General features: G+C 41.5%; 1 protein-coding gene across 1 annotated transcript in view; it reads left to right on the forward strand.

Moving 5' to 3' along the window:
- Nucleotides 1-16,250, forward strand: part of LOC115132067 (potassium voltage-gated channel subfamily KQT member 2-like) — a 45,839-nt gene extending 29,589 nt beyond the window's left edge. The window contains exons 12-16 of the mRNA XM_029664295.2: nucleotides 6,812-6,859; nucleotides 8,149-8,251; nucleotides 8,499-8,630; nucleotides 12,023-12,140; nucleotides 12,650-16,250. Of these exons, the coding sequence (XP_029520155.1) occupies nucleotides 6,812-6,859; nucleotides 8,149-8,251; nucleotides 8,499-8,630; nucleotides 12,023-12,140; nucleotides 12,650-13,501 (1,253 nt within the window). The 3' untranslated portion in view covers nucleotides 13,502-16,250. The remainder of the gene's footprint in view (nucleotides 1-6,811; nucleotides 6,860-8,148; nucleotides 8,252-8,498; nucleotides 8,631-12,022; nucleotides 12,141-12,649) is intronic.
- Nucleotides 16,251-16,553: the final 303 nt, after the last annotated feature.

Below are 16,553 nucleotides of genomic sequence, written 5' to 3' on the forward strand. Positions count from 1 at the left end.
GCTACTGTATACCTGGCTAGCATTCTGTTGAACTACTATTGTATCTACCTGTACAGCTTTCAGGTTCTCTAGCTACCTCCCGAGCTAGACATCAGTTTGACTATCTATCTGACTAGCATTCTGTTTGACTATAGTTATCTACTGGACAACCTTCTGTTTGTTGTCGTTAGCTCTACTGTATGTCCTCAACTTGGAGTTCAGAGGATGTGCAAGGACGTTTTACTCTGTGGCCCCATGCCAGCTGTCACCCAGCGTGCCAACTGTAGTCTTTAAGGGATGTGCCAATGGCACTTCATTAAAGTGATACTCCAGAACTTTTGTATAATTTCAGCCAGTAGTTTTGAAAGTAGTGCTCACAAGCCAAAAATGGTTCCCTGAAAATTGTGCATATTTGTGTACTACGTCATCCATTTTGTATGATATGTTACGTCCTGCATGTATGATATGTTACTTGTTTCAATTCGTGTGATAGTTTACTAATTTCAATTCATTCAGTAAGTGCTTAAGATCCCAGCATGCGTCTTTAATTACGGTCTAGTGTCTGGAAGATGCATTAATGTTGCAGTCAGACAATGCAGATAGGATGCAGAGTAAGGTTGCGAGTAAGGTTGCCAATGTCAATGCCCGTTTGTCGGTGGTTGGTCAACGATACTACTCCTAGAAGTGGGAACTATGGACAGGATTCTTCAATGAAGTGATTGTTGTCATTCAATGAGAGACGACTTGTTGTCTTGCAATGTTTGTCACATGAGAAATACTACACCAAACATCTTAAGCCTTATTTAAACAGGGTTTGTTTTACTGGGGGTGGGCGGGTAATGTAAGTATGTGAACGAGCACAAACACCATCTGTAATTTTAGTCCTGTCCGAATCTGTCATGTCTTAATTTTTACATTTCCAGCCAGAATAACCTACTGTTTTTTGGCGAACTCTAATGTTCTCTGGCAATACTATCCCCGTGCGAATCGACATCCCTGTGTTTTGAGAGAAATCTCTGCGTTTGACAGGTGTTGATCACGGTTTGAGGAAGAAAACAATAAATTATTTGATAAATTGAACGAAGTGCTGTGCATAGCCTATGTATACGCTTGAAGTCGGAAGTTTACATACACTTTAGCCAAATACATTTAAACTCAGTTTTTCACAATTCCTGACATTTCATCCTAGTAAAAATTCCCTGTCTTCGGTCAGTTAGGATCACCACTTTATTTTAAGAATGTGAGACGTCAGAATAATAGTAGAGAGTATGATTTATTTCAGCTTTTATTTCTTTCATCACATTCCCAGTGGGTCAGAATTTACATACACTCAATTACTATTTGGTAGCATTGCCTTTAAATTGTTTAACTTGGGTCAAACATTTTGGGTAGCCTTCCACAAGCTTCCCACAATAAATTGGGTGAATTTTGGCCCATTCAGGGTTGTAGGCCTCCTTGCTCGCATACATTTTTTCAGTTCTACGCACACATTTTCTATAGGATTGAGGTCATGGCTTTGTAATGCCACTCCAATACCTTGACATTGTTGTCCTTAAGCCATTTTGCCACAACTTTGGAAGTATGCTTGGGGTCATTGTCAATTTGGAAGACCCATTTGCGACCAAGCTTTAACTTCCTGACTGATGCCTTGAGATGTTGCTTCAATACATCCACATAGTTATCCCTCTTCATGATGCTATCTATTTTGTGAAGTGCACCAGTCCCTCCTGCAGCAAAGCACCCCCACAACATGATGCTGCCACACCCGTGCTTCATGGTTGGGATGGTGTTCTCTGGCTTGCATTATCATTATGGCCAAACAGTTCTATTTTTGTTTCATCAGACCAGAAGACATTTCTCCAAAAAGTACCATATTTTTTTCCCATTTGCAGTTGCACACTGTAGTCTGGCTTTTTTTATGGCGGTTTTGGAGCAGTGGCTTCTTCCTTGCTGAGCGGCCTTTCAGGTTATGTTGATATAGGACTCGTTTTACTGTGGATATAGATACCTTTGTACCTGTGAAGATGCTGGAGGAAACAAGGTCCTTTGCTATTGTTCTGGGATTGATTTGCACTTTCCGCACCAAAGTACGCTCATCTCTAGGAGACAGAGCACGTCTCCTTCCTGGGCGATATGACGGCTGCATGGTCCCGTAGTGTTTATGCTTGAGTACTATTGTTTGTACAGATGAACGTGGTACCTTCAGGCGTTTGGAAATTGCTCCCAAGGATGAACCAGACTCGTGGAGGTCTACAATTCTTTTTCTGAGGTTGATTGGCTGATTTCTTTTGATTTTCCCATGATGTCAAGCAGAGGCACTGAGTTTGAAGGTAGGCCTTGAAATACATCCACAGGTACACCACCAATTGACTTAGATGTTAAATAGCCATGACATAATTGTCTGGAATTTTCCAAGCTGTTTAAAGGCACAGTCAACTTGGTGTATGTAACACCCTAGACCCACTCCAATTTGCTTACCGCCCCAACAGACGACTCAATCGCAACCACACTGCACACTGCCCTAACCCATCTGGACAAGAGGAATACCTATGTGAGAATGCTGTTCATCAACTACAGCTCAGCATTTAACACCATAGTACCCTCCAAACTCGACCCTGGGTCTCGACCACGCCCTGTGCAACTGGGTACTGGACTTCCTCACGGGCCGCCCCCAGGTGGTGAGGGTAGGTGACAACATCTCCACCCCGCTGATCCTCAACACTGGGGCAACACAAGGGTGCATTCTGAGCCCTCTCCCGTACTCCCTGTTCACCCACGACGGCGTGGCCATGCACGCCTCCAACCCAATCAAGTTTGCGGACGACACTACAGTGGTATGCTTGATTACCAACAACGATGAGACGGCCTACAGGGAGGAGGTGAGGGCCCTCGGAGTGTGGTGTCAGGAAAACAACCTCACACTCAACGTCAACAAAACAAAGGAGATGATTGTGGACTTCAGGAAACAGCAGAGGGAGCACCCCCCTATCCACATCGATGGGACAGTAGTGGAGAGGGTAGTAAGTTTTAAGTTCCTCGGCGTACACATCACGGACAAACTGAATTGGCCCACCCACACAGACAGCGTTGTGAAGAAGGTGCAGCAGCGCCTCTTCAACCTCAGGAGGCTGAAGAAATTTGGCTTGTCACCAAAAGCACTCACAAACCTCTACAGATGCACAATCGAGAGCATCCTGTCGGGCTGTATCACCGCCTGGTATGGCAACTGCTCCGCCCACAACCGTAAGGCTCTCCAGAGGGTAGTGAGTTCTGCACAACGCATCACCTGCCCTCCAGGACACCTACACCATCCGATGTCACAGGAAGGCCATAAAGATCATCAAGGACAACAACCACCCGAGCCACTGCTATCACCCTGCTATCATCCAGAAGGCGAGGTCAGTACAGGTGCATCAAAGCAGGGACCGAGAGACTGAAAAACAGCTTCTATCTCAAGGCCATCAGACTGTTAAACAGCCACCACTAACATTGAGTGGCTGCTGCCAACATACTGACTCATCTCCAGCCACGTTAATAATGGAAATTGATGAAAATTGATGTAAAAAATGTATCACTAGCCACTTTAAACAATGCCACTTAATATAATGTTTACATACCCTACATTACTCATCTCATATGTATATGTACTAGATGGCAAAGCAGTATTCAACTGACCTAAACCTTTGGAAAGTTCACTTTTTCAGCCTTAAAACAAATCTCAAGTGCAAGTTCACTGTTTAGCTCATCTGAAGAAAAGCTAGAGAATTTAGGATGTCTGCTGCGGATCAGAAGAATATCGTAATGATTAAAATCACACTTCCTCAATTCTAATTTTATGGTGACACTATACCAAATATGGTTGGGTATGGTTTCGAAACTTGGAAACATTGCTCCTGTTATAAGTGTAGCGATGTTATCGCCTGGACTTGTTGAAATATCTTCACACCTAGAAAAACACCTCCAGCCTTCTGACATAACTTTCAATTTATTAAAAATGAAGAATTACAGGGACTCGTCTAACTTTTCACACCACTCAGGCCGACACTTGGCTCCTGATGAACAGTTACTTTGCTGATGTTGCTTCCAGTAGCAGTTTGGAACTCTGTAGTGAGTGTTGCAACCGAGGACAGATGATTTTTACGTGCTTCAGCACTCGCCTATCTCGTTCTGTGAACTTGTGTGGCCTACCACTTCGCTGCTGAGCCATTGATGCTCCTAGACATTTCCACTTCACAATATAACAGCACTTACAGTTGACCTTGGGCAGCTCTAGCAGGGCAGAAATTTGACGAACTGCCGCGTTGAAAGTCAGTGAGCTCTTCAGTAAGGCCATTCTACTGTCAATGTTTGGCTGTGGAGATTGCATGGCTGTGTGCTTTATTTTATACACCTGTCAGCATCAGGTGTGGCTGAACTAGCTGAATCCACTAATTTGAAGAGGTGTCCACATACTTTTATGTATATATGTATATATATGTGTGTATATATATATGTGTATATATGTGTATATATATAAAACATATGTATGTATGTATGTATGTATGTATATATATGTTTTATATATATATATGTTTTTTATATATATATATATATATATGTGTGTGTGTGTGTGTGTGTGTGTGTGTATATATATATATATATATATATATATATATATATATATATATACCAGTCAAAAGTGTGGACACCTACTCATTCGAGGAATTTTCTTTATTTTTACTATTTTCTACATTGTAGAATAATAATGAAGACGCAAACTATTAAATGATATATATGAAATAATGTAGTAAACGAAAAAGTGTTAAACAAATCAAAATATATTTTAGATTCTTCTAAGTAGCCACCCTTTGCCTTGATGACATGTTTGCACACTCTTGGTATTCTCTCAACCAGCTTCACCTGGAATGCTCTTCCAACAGTCTTGGAGTTTCCACATATGCTGAACACTTTTTGGCCACTTTTCCTTCGCTCTGCAATCCAACTCATCCTAAACCATCTCAATTGGTTCAGGTCCGGTGATTGTGAAGTCCAGGTCATCTGATGCAGCACTCAATCACTCTCCTTCTTGGTCAAATAGCCATTACATGCCTTGAGGTATGTTGGGGAATTGTCCTGCTGAAAAACAAATGATCCCACTAAGCACAAACCAGATGATGGGATGGCGTATCGCTGGAGAATGCTGTGGTAGCCATGCTGGTTAAGTGTGCCTTGAATTCTAAATAAATCACAGACAGTTTTACCAGCCAAGCACTCCCACACCCTCATACCACCTCCTCCATGCTTCACGGTGGGAACCACACATGCGGAGATCATCCGTTCACCTACTCTGCGTCTCACAAAGACACTGCTTGTTGGAACCAAACATCTCAAATTTGGACTCATCAAACCAAAGGACCGATTGTCTAATGTCCATTGTTCATGTTTCTTGTCCCAAGCAAGTCTTTTCTTATTATTGATGGTTTCTTAGCAGCAATTCGACATTGAATCACGTAGTCTCCTGTTGCGATTGTGATAGAAAAATTGCGTATTTACCTAATTTGTTTGATATTAATAGGTAGCAATTAATACTTAACAAATGGGAAGATGTTTCTATTATGTTTAATTCTGTGTTTCTGTAAAGGGATGGTTTCCACTCTAGCTTCCTGCTGTTAGTCTGGGCATATGGTCAAGGAAATGGGTTTTGCTAGAGATATCTTGAGCTGACAATGACTTGGTGATTAACAACCTAAAGTGGTTGGGAATTTCATAGACTTTGTGGTGTGTGTGACACGAGATGGAGATCGTGCGAAGGAGTATATAACAATCTCTCATTGTCTCATCTTCCTGGCATCTGGGAAACTAAGCCGGGTTGGGGGTAAAACAACATCCCGTGTAGATAACCAAGGTGGCTTATGGGAGTACTGTAACCAGCGCTGACCAAGCATCTTTAGGTCCTATATATCATCTGTTTATTCGTTATTAGTTAAGCACTCGGCAACACACTTCGGAGTGTGGGGTCGACGGTTTCATTATTGCAATAATTAATCGATATTGAATAAAGATGATTGTTTGAAGAAATGACAGTGTCTCACTTTAATGGAATATTTCACGGCAAGATGTGTCTGTTACTTGAAGCATTTATTTGGGCTGCAATCTGAAGTGCAGTTAACTCAAATGAACTTATCCTCTGCAGCAGATGTAACTCTGGGTCTTCCTCATGAGAGCCAGTTTCATCATAATGCTTGATGGTTTTTGCGACTGCACTTGAAGAAACTTTCAAAGTTCTTGAAATGTTCTGTATTGACTGACCTTCATGTCTAAAGTACTGAGGGACTGTTGTTTCTCTTTGCTTATTTGAACTGTTCTTGTCATAATATGGACTTAGTCTTTTACCAAATAGGGCTACCTACTGTATACCACCCCTACCTTGTCACAACGCAAGTGATTGGCTCAAACGCATTTATAAGGAAAGAAATTCCACAAATGAACTTTTAACAAGGCACACCTGTTAATTGAAATGCATTTCAGGTGACTAGCTCATGAAGCTGGTTGAGAGAATGCCAACAGTGTTCAAAGCTGTCATCAAGGCAATTGGTGGCTACTTTGAAGAATCTCAAATCTAAAATATGTTTTGCTTTGTTTAACACTTTCTTGGTTACTACATGATTCCATATGTGTTATTTCATAGTTTTGATGCCTTCACTATTATTCTAGAAAGTTGTAAAAAAAAATAAAGAAAAACCCTGGAATGAGTAGGAATGTCCAAACTTTTGACTGGTACTGTATATATTGAATGACCAAGCTGATCCTCATGAGTTGTGTTTGTTCTCCTCTGCGGCATGCACGTTGAAAGTGCTGATTGAAATGCAGGATGAAGACTTTGGACTGAAGAGTTCTCCAGGTTAGATACAGCCCTGGCCTTAGTATTTACTAGCTAACTGATATTTATGATGAGAACATTCTACATCAGTCTCTTAATCAAATGATAAGTTGTAACTAACATCTTAACACTTAGATTGCATCGCTTTTTTTCACATTATGCCTATGCATTGTATGATACTATAGACCTATCATTGAAACAATGTCATAGTGAAGATTTTTATTGGCTTAACATTCGCCGTCTTACGACTTTCCTTCATGTACTGTACCCATACATGAGAATTTACTGAGGATTCCATACGTGGGTTCACATGTGTTGTTTTGGCATTGTTTTATAAAATGCCTTTCATTTTGTTTATGCCATTATTGTATATCTCTCCTCTCCTTTTCTTTGCAGCAATTGAGGGGTTAATAAGTAAGAACTAATTATGTTTTATTGGTTGGCTGTAGGGAAGAAGCAAAAGCACAGCGCATTTGTTTATATACACGTTTACAAATTACAGTACGCCTGGAAACCATGCATGTCCAAATTGGCTGAACTTTGCCAACTTAAATCCTCTGTCCATAGGAATTCTTGCTATGCTACAGTTGTTATGACTGCTTATGACAACTCATAAGTCAATTATCATCGAGTTAAGTTTCCTGTATGACAGAGGGTTCAAGTTAAGTGTTACCAACAAGTATAACCTAGAGGTAACTTGTAAATAATTCTAAAAGCAGTGCGGTCAGCTTGTTCCTGATTTAACATGCATGAAGAAACCTTAATTTCATCTCCTCATTTTTTCCTGAACCCTTTTAACAATGTACTCTATCCAAATATAGACCAGCATGTGCTGTAATCAGTATGCACTACAGTACAGACCAACACCAAAAGGACTTAAATAGCCTGATTGCTAGCCTAGTTAGCTTGAAATTTCTATTGAGATGACTAGAGAGCCTGTTTTGCTAGCAGTGAAACGTAATGCATGGCTGTGGAGTCATTGGTGGTGGACGGAGGGGACCTCATCAGAAAGCATTCTTGACTTTAACTGCCTCTGTTCGGTAGTAGATCCCTCAATTCCTGCATTCAGTCTTTTTGTTGTTGTTTCACAAATCAATACCGTTGAATTCCACCAATGCTATGGTATGCTAACAGTGCCAACATTCCACACTGGCTTGGAAGCTCTGAACTGCACTGTTGATGCTAACGGCTATGCACCAACTTTGCTTGACTTAATCTGGACACAATAACGGTGTTACAGTATGTATGGGAGCCGGTGGTTGAAGCTTTGACATTGTGGTTGATGTGGTGTCCTTGTCTTTGCTCCATAGAGGCTTGCCTCCCCGGGGAGGACGTTGGGGATGATAAGAACTGCAACTGTGAATTCCTTCAAGATTTATCTCCTGGGTTGAAGGTCACAATTAGGGCAATAATGTAAGAGAGGATTTATATTCACTTCATACCAGAAGAACCCAGTGTCTTGTGCAGAAACTAGCACTTTAGAAATTAGTTCCTCTGATTTTTAAAGGCAGTTGGCCTGTTTATGAACATGCACACAGTATAATTTGATTAATACATTTGATCGAAAATCTGATTCTATTCTTCTGAATGATTACCATACTAAAGTGTGTCAATAGCTGCTTTTGTTTTGAAAAATACATATTTCTGTTTTCTGCTTCAGCATCATGAGGTTTCTGGTGTCAAAGAGGAGGTTTAAGGAGAGCCTACGGCCATACGACGTGATGGATGTGATAGAGCAGTACTCCGCAGGCCACTTGGACATGCTGAGTCGGATTAAGCAACTACAGTCCAGGCAAGACCCCCCCCATTCTTCCATTCACCGATCGCCACACACCCTTTCCCAGCATAGCTCACATCTATTGTACCTCAAAACAGACTTGTGTTCGAACAGTAATTATTTTGTTCTTAATAATAGCTTAGCTGTGTTTGTTTGAGCATGTCTGGCACAATAGGATCAATGTGCAAACCCACCCATCTGGCACGGAAGGTTTGCTCAATAAACACTCAAAGTATTAGAAAGTAAACTAAAATACTATTTAGGGGGGGTAGAATGAAAAAGTATTATACTATTTGAACCTCAAACATCGACAGACCCACCAGGTTTTTCATCAGTAGACACACATTGACAGCTGCCACTCTTCACCTCGGCAATTCAATTACCAGCCCTGGAGTGCCAAAGTTCTGCTAGGAGTATTTCTAGCCTGGTAGTTAAATGATACATAATTGTCATTGATTGGCCAGAGACATTACGTACCTCGTGTCCCAGGTCTGAATTAGTCCTTGATTAGAAGGAAAAAATGGAAGGCTGTGCTACCAAAGGTAACCGCCCCGTTCCGCCCCCCCACCCATTATGTTCTGCACATATGTTTCTTTACCTCTACTTTACGCACAAATGTGTGTGCTCACCCTCCCCATCACTTTATATTTTCCATTTTACTCACCGTCAATTGTGAATGATAATCCTTCCAGTTTTACCAGTGAAATGTCCATGCCGCTTCTGCATGCCAACCCTTTGATCTCAATCAATTTCATGGGAATATGCATTTTGGTATTTTTCTTGAATGATACAGGCCTAAGCTCCAGTGTTTTTTGTATTATGTACAGTGAAATAATTTAACAAACTGTAGCCTACCTGTTTTTAATCCAAGCACATACTGTATATTGCCTAGTGGGGCATGCTGCGCAAAATGTTTCAAAAAGAATCATCCTAAAATCTCACAAGAAATGAGGTGGTGTTTTTCGTCTTACAGTAACATTATGCTATTATATTCAGTTCTGTTATGTCGAATATTAATGAATAATTATGTGATCATGCAGACGTTGATTCTGCTTTGATCAAACTTAATTGAACAAGCACCATTCTCAATTCAGCATTGAAATTCGGCAGTGTATCCTCTAGGCAGCCGTAGAAATCCTGATCATGCGCAGAAGCTTCAGTTGTTTATCTATCGAAAAAGAGGCGTCCAGAAAATGTTGCAACGCATCCACTCTGAAAAGGGAAACCAGAAATGTTTTGCCCTTCTTGGACCGTAATTGAATAGCTCTGCCTTAATTGTCCAGGCTTATTCAGTCTGGTGGACTATTGCAGATAGAAATGTAGAGCATAGATTTGACACGGTTTTGTCACTGTATACTTTGTTGTGTCACTGGACACATGCATGTTGTGATAATCACTAAACTAACATCCACCCCTATGTGCTATGCCTTCCTCTGGCACGTATACCGATGACGGACACATTTATGTGATGTTTCATAGCTTGAAACAACTTAATTAACTTGAACAGTATTTAAGTCAAGGGAAATGTCGATTTCATATATTCTCCCTCAAATAACTACCACATTTGTTTTGATTAGATGTACATATGTGTTGGACATGTATCATCTATTCCAACAATGAAACTGTAGGCCTGTGTACATTTCTGTTATAACAGCAACCAATATTTCATAGCTAACATGGTTCTTTATTTCTCTCGACAACCCAGTCACACAGCTGTGAGAAAGTAACAAATGTTAGATCTATGTTTGACATAAATAACCATGGTAGCTGCAAAGTGTTTGAGAAGCTAATATATTTAGACTTATTTGTCCATGTGTTTGGTCAGATTCCCATGTGTTGCTTCATTTTGCGTTGCGCTCACATCTTCTCTATGTGCCTTGCCAGGGTAGATATGATTGTGTGGCCTCCTGGCCAATCTCCTCCTCGCCATAAGAAGTCTACAGAAGGTCCTAGGTTAAGTCACAAGACTGCACTTTTCCTATACGCAAATGACTGTAGAACGTAAGGAAATTCTTATGTCATGCTGACATAAAGGCTGTATAATGCGCATTAGCCACAAGAATGATAAAATGCCTGTCCTAATTTGTAACGATGGCAGATATGGCACTAAATTGTGCCATAATTATGTAGTAGGTTATCATGTCCTGTTATGACCGGTATTAGGTCACTCTGCTACACGTCTTTACATCAATTGGGGCTCTAGTAAAGTGCCATCAAATGTATTTATTTAGATGAATAACAACCCTTTTGTAACTCCGGCTACTTGACAGCTCATTGTATCACTCCAACTAAAGCCCGATAGACCGAACCATGTCTTTAGACAGTCGACATCTGAGTGGATTTGCAGTCTAGTAAGACACACAACAAAAAAACAGAAGTAGTAGATTGAGCAATCTCTCACGCTCTTCTTTCGTAACGTTTGTGGATATTGTTGTGGGGGAAATGTTGCTCCTAGTTTATAGTGATAGTGGTAACACTTTACTTAAAGCATCCGGGCAAAATGCATTATGATTCCATTACAATGTTTTGTACGACTTGTCATGAGCAAGTATGACCCTACCCTTTATAATCTCTTACTGTATTCATCTCATAATGATACAGACTAAATGAGAGCCTGTTTGAGACCGTTTAAGTATTTATCCATAAAGAGACATAACATATTACAAACCTTGATATAAGACATTATCAAAGGCTTGAACATGCTTTAAACAAGTTATAAAGCATTATACCCGGATGCTTCAATAGTGTTCATGTGATAGCAATACAGTTATATAGACCTTTTCATTCTGAATGTCATCAAGAAGTGAATCAGCAGGGCATTTTCAAAAGTTTAAAATGGTCGCTGAATTGCTCATTTCATGGCCTTCAATATGTTATTTCCATTGGAAATCAGTGTCTCATTCTTTCTGAAGAAAAGGCCAATAGCACACACGCACAGGCAATGGGCTGAGTCATGTAGCCTTACACAACAGGGGTTTGACAAGGCTGCTTTTGTATCGGAGAAAGAGGGAGAGCTCCCCTGTTAGGAAGCTGTGGAAATGAAGCCTGAAACATAGTGAAGCATGCCACGTTGTCTCATCATTTTCATAGTTGTTGTTTTTTCCCATCAATAATTGTTGAGGCCTGGAACTCACCATTTTCCACGTCCAAAGAACATGATCATTCTTCAGCACCAATTCCATATGCACTCTTAAAAAGACCAATCTCTAACTTCACCGACATGATTCTAGTTTTGTCTTACCTTTCTAATTTTATACACCTTCTTCACTAATCCAGAGGGGGAAACGTAATTTAAATTGTGAAGTTAGTCTACTCTATAATGTTTCCTTTTGCTAAAAACACATCTCTTTGACTCTCTGAATCAAAGCATTAGCTTTATCCTCGATATCGCTTTCTCTAAATGCCAGAGTGGACCAGATTGTTGGTAAAGGTCCTCCAGATAAAGGTGCCAAAGGTGGCGGTGACGGGGAGAAAGAGGAGGTGGACCCCAGCATGATGGGACGTATGATGAAAGTGGAGAAACGGGTAAGCCATGTGTTCTTCTGACCTTATCTCAGCCTCCCTGTCCTAAACAGTCCCGGCTCTTGGTAGAAATGCCCTTAGAGACGAAACACTCCGTGTCAACGAACAGTTAGAAGCAGGGGGGTGGCCGTTCTGACACCTGTCGCCTCTGACCAGAACATCGGCCATCATTTTGTGTTCATTTTCCTGACAATGCAACATGTTGAATCGCCACAGTTTGTCGACAACCAGCAGGTGATTCTAACCTGCTGCTTTTAGCCATTCATCTCTGTGGTGTGTAATCTGATCTAGGATCTAGGATCAGATTATCCGCCCCTCCCCAAAGCAGGTGATTCTAACCCATTGCTTTTAGTCGTTCATCTTTGTGGTTTGTAATCTGATTACCCTCCCCAAATCCTAACCCAAACCGTTTGGGTGTGAAAGGCCCAACTGACCTCAGATCAGTGTCTATGGGCAGTGCCGTGCTACACTCCACATGCAGAGATTCTATGGGACTCTCTCTCTTCCTGCAGGTGGGCTCCATGGACAGAAAGTTGGATTTCCTGGTCAACGTGTACGTACAGCGCATGGGCATCCCGCGCTCTGAGACAGAGGCCTATTTCAACTCCAAGGAAGCCTACCCTGCACCCCCTTACATTAGCCCCGAGGATTGCAAGGAGGAGAAGCAGGAGGAGGAAAAGACGGTGAAAGAGGAGGAGAAGAAGGAGAAGAGCTGCTCCGCTGCCGAGGTCCTCCGCTCCGTGGAGAGGAAGAAGTGTTCCCCGGAGCCCAGGTCTTTGGGCACGCCCTCCGGCAGCCGCAGCCGCCCCTGCACCTCCTGGGAGCACCAGCTGCAGCACCCTCTCAGCCAGCCCGCCTGGAACAGCAGTGTGGCCAACAGCCCCTCACCTATAGGGGGGGGCAGCGGAGAGCACTCCCCCTCTCTGTTCCGCCTGCCACCCCCTCCCCCACCCATCCACGAGCGCTCATCCTCCGGGGCAGGAGGGAGCAGTAGCCGGGAGGGCTCCTCCCAGGGCAGGAAGCGCAACAGGAGGCAGAGGCGTCAGCCAGACGTGGCCCCGCTGCCCACCGCGGAGAGTGACACGTCCCTGTCCATCCCATCAGTGGACCACGAGGAGCTGGAGCGCTCCTTCAGTGGGTTCAGCATCTCCCAGGCCAAGGAGGACTTCTTTGGGGCGTCGTTCTTCAATGGGGTGGCTGCAGAAACAGGGGCATCTCTCTGCGCCAGGGTTAGACCCTTCATTGCTGAGGGTGAATCAGACACAGACTCTGACCTGTACACCCCTGGCGGCCCCTCGCCCCTCTCCTTCAGCGGTGAGGGGGCAGGGGGGTATGGAGACAGAATCTGGCCACCTCTCAAGTAGGCTAGGATCAGAATAACTGGCCCCTAGTATGAGCTGGGATGGATTGAGATATGAGGGGAGGATCAAGAAGATTGCATATGTTAACGCTAGTCACTGAAACTTTCACAAACAAAAAATGGCCCAATTGAATCTGTCTTGTGTGATTGTATGTGTATGACCATTGAGGTATTCAGAGTTGTTTTAGATAGGGTGTCAAATGCTTGAGTTGATGCTTTTCATGTGAACTGAAGCCGATTTTAAGTTAAAAGATTAATATCTACTGCGCTTTCTGAACACTCAGTGATTTCTCTGGACCAAAAAATGTGGGGGGATATTGGAAGATATGTCGATACAGTAGCCCGTCAGTCGGCTATACCTACAGTACAAGTCACCTACTGTATGTTTAGGTTATGCTGAGCCTTCGAAAATGATCACTGCCTTGTTGGTTTTATTCCAGTATGACACGATTTTATTAGAATTTAATTGTTGCTAATAGTTTTCATTCTGAATATGGCACTCAGTTACATCAGTGGCATTAGTATATGATTTAATCATGAATTTTTGCGGCAAATTCAGTATAATTCTAAAAGCCAAACTGTAATGTGCTGATGGGTTGTGTGCTGTGGTTTATGTACTGTTGTCCTTGGTAGAAAACATTATCGCAAACAAATAGAGAATACTGTAGATGCAGCAGCACAACCCTTCTGAAGCGTATGGTCTTATTAAACACTGCGCTGACTCCTGGAAACGCATGTCTTAAATGAGTTCTGCAGAGTAATACACAACGTACAGTTCTACACTCTTATTTAACCGCACGATGACAGAGCGAGATGACAAGATTCACATGACATGATTTTTAAGAGGAGGAGTTGTAGAACTGAGACACAAGCTAGTAGGTAGGCTTTCTACTTTTGAGATTTCATCAATAATATCTTACTGGTGGTGTCTGTTAAATATGTCAAGTCAATTTCTTAATTAAAAAAAAACTGCACGAAAATAATAATAAATGAACTGCATGGCATGTACAACAGAATAGTTGCTTTAGATAGGATGTGTATGACTGTGGCAAGTAGGAACCAAACTAAATTACATTCCTCAACCATTTCCTCAACCATTCCACAGATGATCGAACAGGAAAATAAAACCAAGCAACATTGCATGATTGACTTCAACTTAAATATATACACTGCCGTTCAAAATGTTGGGGTCACTTAGAAATGTCCTTGTTTTTGAAAGAAAAGCACATTTTTTGTCCATTTAAAATAACATCAAAATGATCAGAAATACAGTGTAGACTTTGTTAATGTTGTAAATGACTATTGTAGCTGGAAACTGCAGATGTATTTTTATTTTTATGGATTATCTACATAGGTGTACAGAGGGCCATTATCAGCAACCATCACACCTGTGTTCCAATGGTTGTGTTAGCTAATCCATGTCTATAATTTTAAAAGGCTAGTTGATCATTAGAAAACCCTTTTGCAAAGCTGAAAACTGTTGTCCTGATTTGAGGCAATAAAACTGGGCTTCTTTAGACTAGTTGAGTATCTGGAGCATCAGCATTTATGGGTTCGATTACAGACTCAAAATGGCCAGAAACAAATAACTTTCTTCTGAAACTCGTCAGTCTATTCTTGTTCTGAGAAATGAAGGCTATTCCATGCGAGAAATTGCCAAGAAACTGAAGATCTCGTACAATGATGTGTACTACTCCCTTCACAGAACAACGCAAACTGTCTCTAACCAGAATTGAAAGAGGATTGGACAGCCCCGGTGCACAACTGAGCAAAAGGACAAGTACGTTAGAGTGTCTGGTTTGAGAAACAGACGTCTCACAAGTCCTCAACTGGCAGCTACATTAAATAGTACCTCTAAAACACCCATCTCAACGTCAACAGTGAAGAGGCGACTCCAGGATGCTGGCCTTCTAGGCAGAGTTGAAAAGATAAAGCCTTATCTCAGACTGGCCAATAAAAATGGAATATTAAGGTTGGCAAAAGTACACACACTGGACAGAGGAACTCTGCCTACAAGGCCAGCATCCTGGAGTCGCCCCTTCACTGTTGACATTGAGACTGGTGTCAAAAAATTTGCAGTTTTTTTCCAAAAACGAGATTTCTAAGTGACCCCAAACTTTTGAATGGTAGTGTATGTAATGGGGCTAAGAATTTGGAACATTTCTGTAAATGCAGTCTTGCTTGCAAATGTTTGTCTCTTTTCAGGCACATTATCAGATTCATTCAAAGAATATGAAGACTTTAGTAGTTGCTAGTTATAATTTCATGTCACTGAATGAGACACGAAGAAAAACATACATTTGAATGTAACCCCAATGCACTTTAACTCACACGTTTTCTATGTTATTCAGTTTCATGTTCATAATTCAAATGAAGAAAAGAGAGCAGAACTAGAAATGCAATATGAAAAGAATAAGGTAAAAATAAGCAGTCAAGCATTGTCAATATGTTTAGTAGCATCAGAGGTCCATCATCAAAACCTTAATTACTTTCCCCAACTGAGACATAAATGTTACTGTCAGAACCACCCATTTGCCTTTTCTGTCTATGCCATTACATGAAGCCAAAATACTGCAGTCTCAGAACCACCATACTAGGCACTGTTCACAACTAAAGATAAAAGAGCAATGTTATTTGTCCAAATATATGCTTGCCGGAATGTTACAACCCAAAGAAATTACCACAGCTTTTACATCTGTAATATCTGTAGTTATGTACCTGCGTTGACAAAAATAAATGTTGTACATCACTGGGATTGTGTTGCGGACGATTCTTTCAGTTTAAGGATGAGGGTCACCAATGACCATAGGTCGGAATCCAAACTGAATATTGCTCTGTTTCATTAGTTTCACTTCATAATGAAACAATAATTTTTGTTTTCAATTCCTGGCTTCAACAAGCCATAGAACCAGAATGGTGTAATGATAACCAAACATCACTAGAGGGCGATCAAGTCCTCTAGTTGAGAAGCAGACCTGGATTCCATTTGTATTTTGGCCTTCTCTCCCCCATCAGTTCACGTTAAAATGTACACTTCATGTGAAGAACATGATAAT

This window comes from Oncorhynchus nerka, linkage group LG7 (assembly GCF_034236695.1).
Source record: "Oncorhynchus nerka isolate Pitt River linkage group LG7, Oner_Uvic_2.0, whole genome shotgun sequence".
Lineage (NCBI taxonomy): Eukaryota > Metazoa > Chordata > Actinopteri > Salmoniformes > Salmonidae > Oncorhynchus > Oncorhynchus nerka.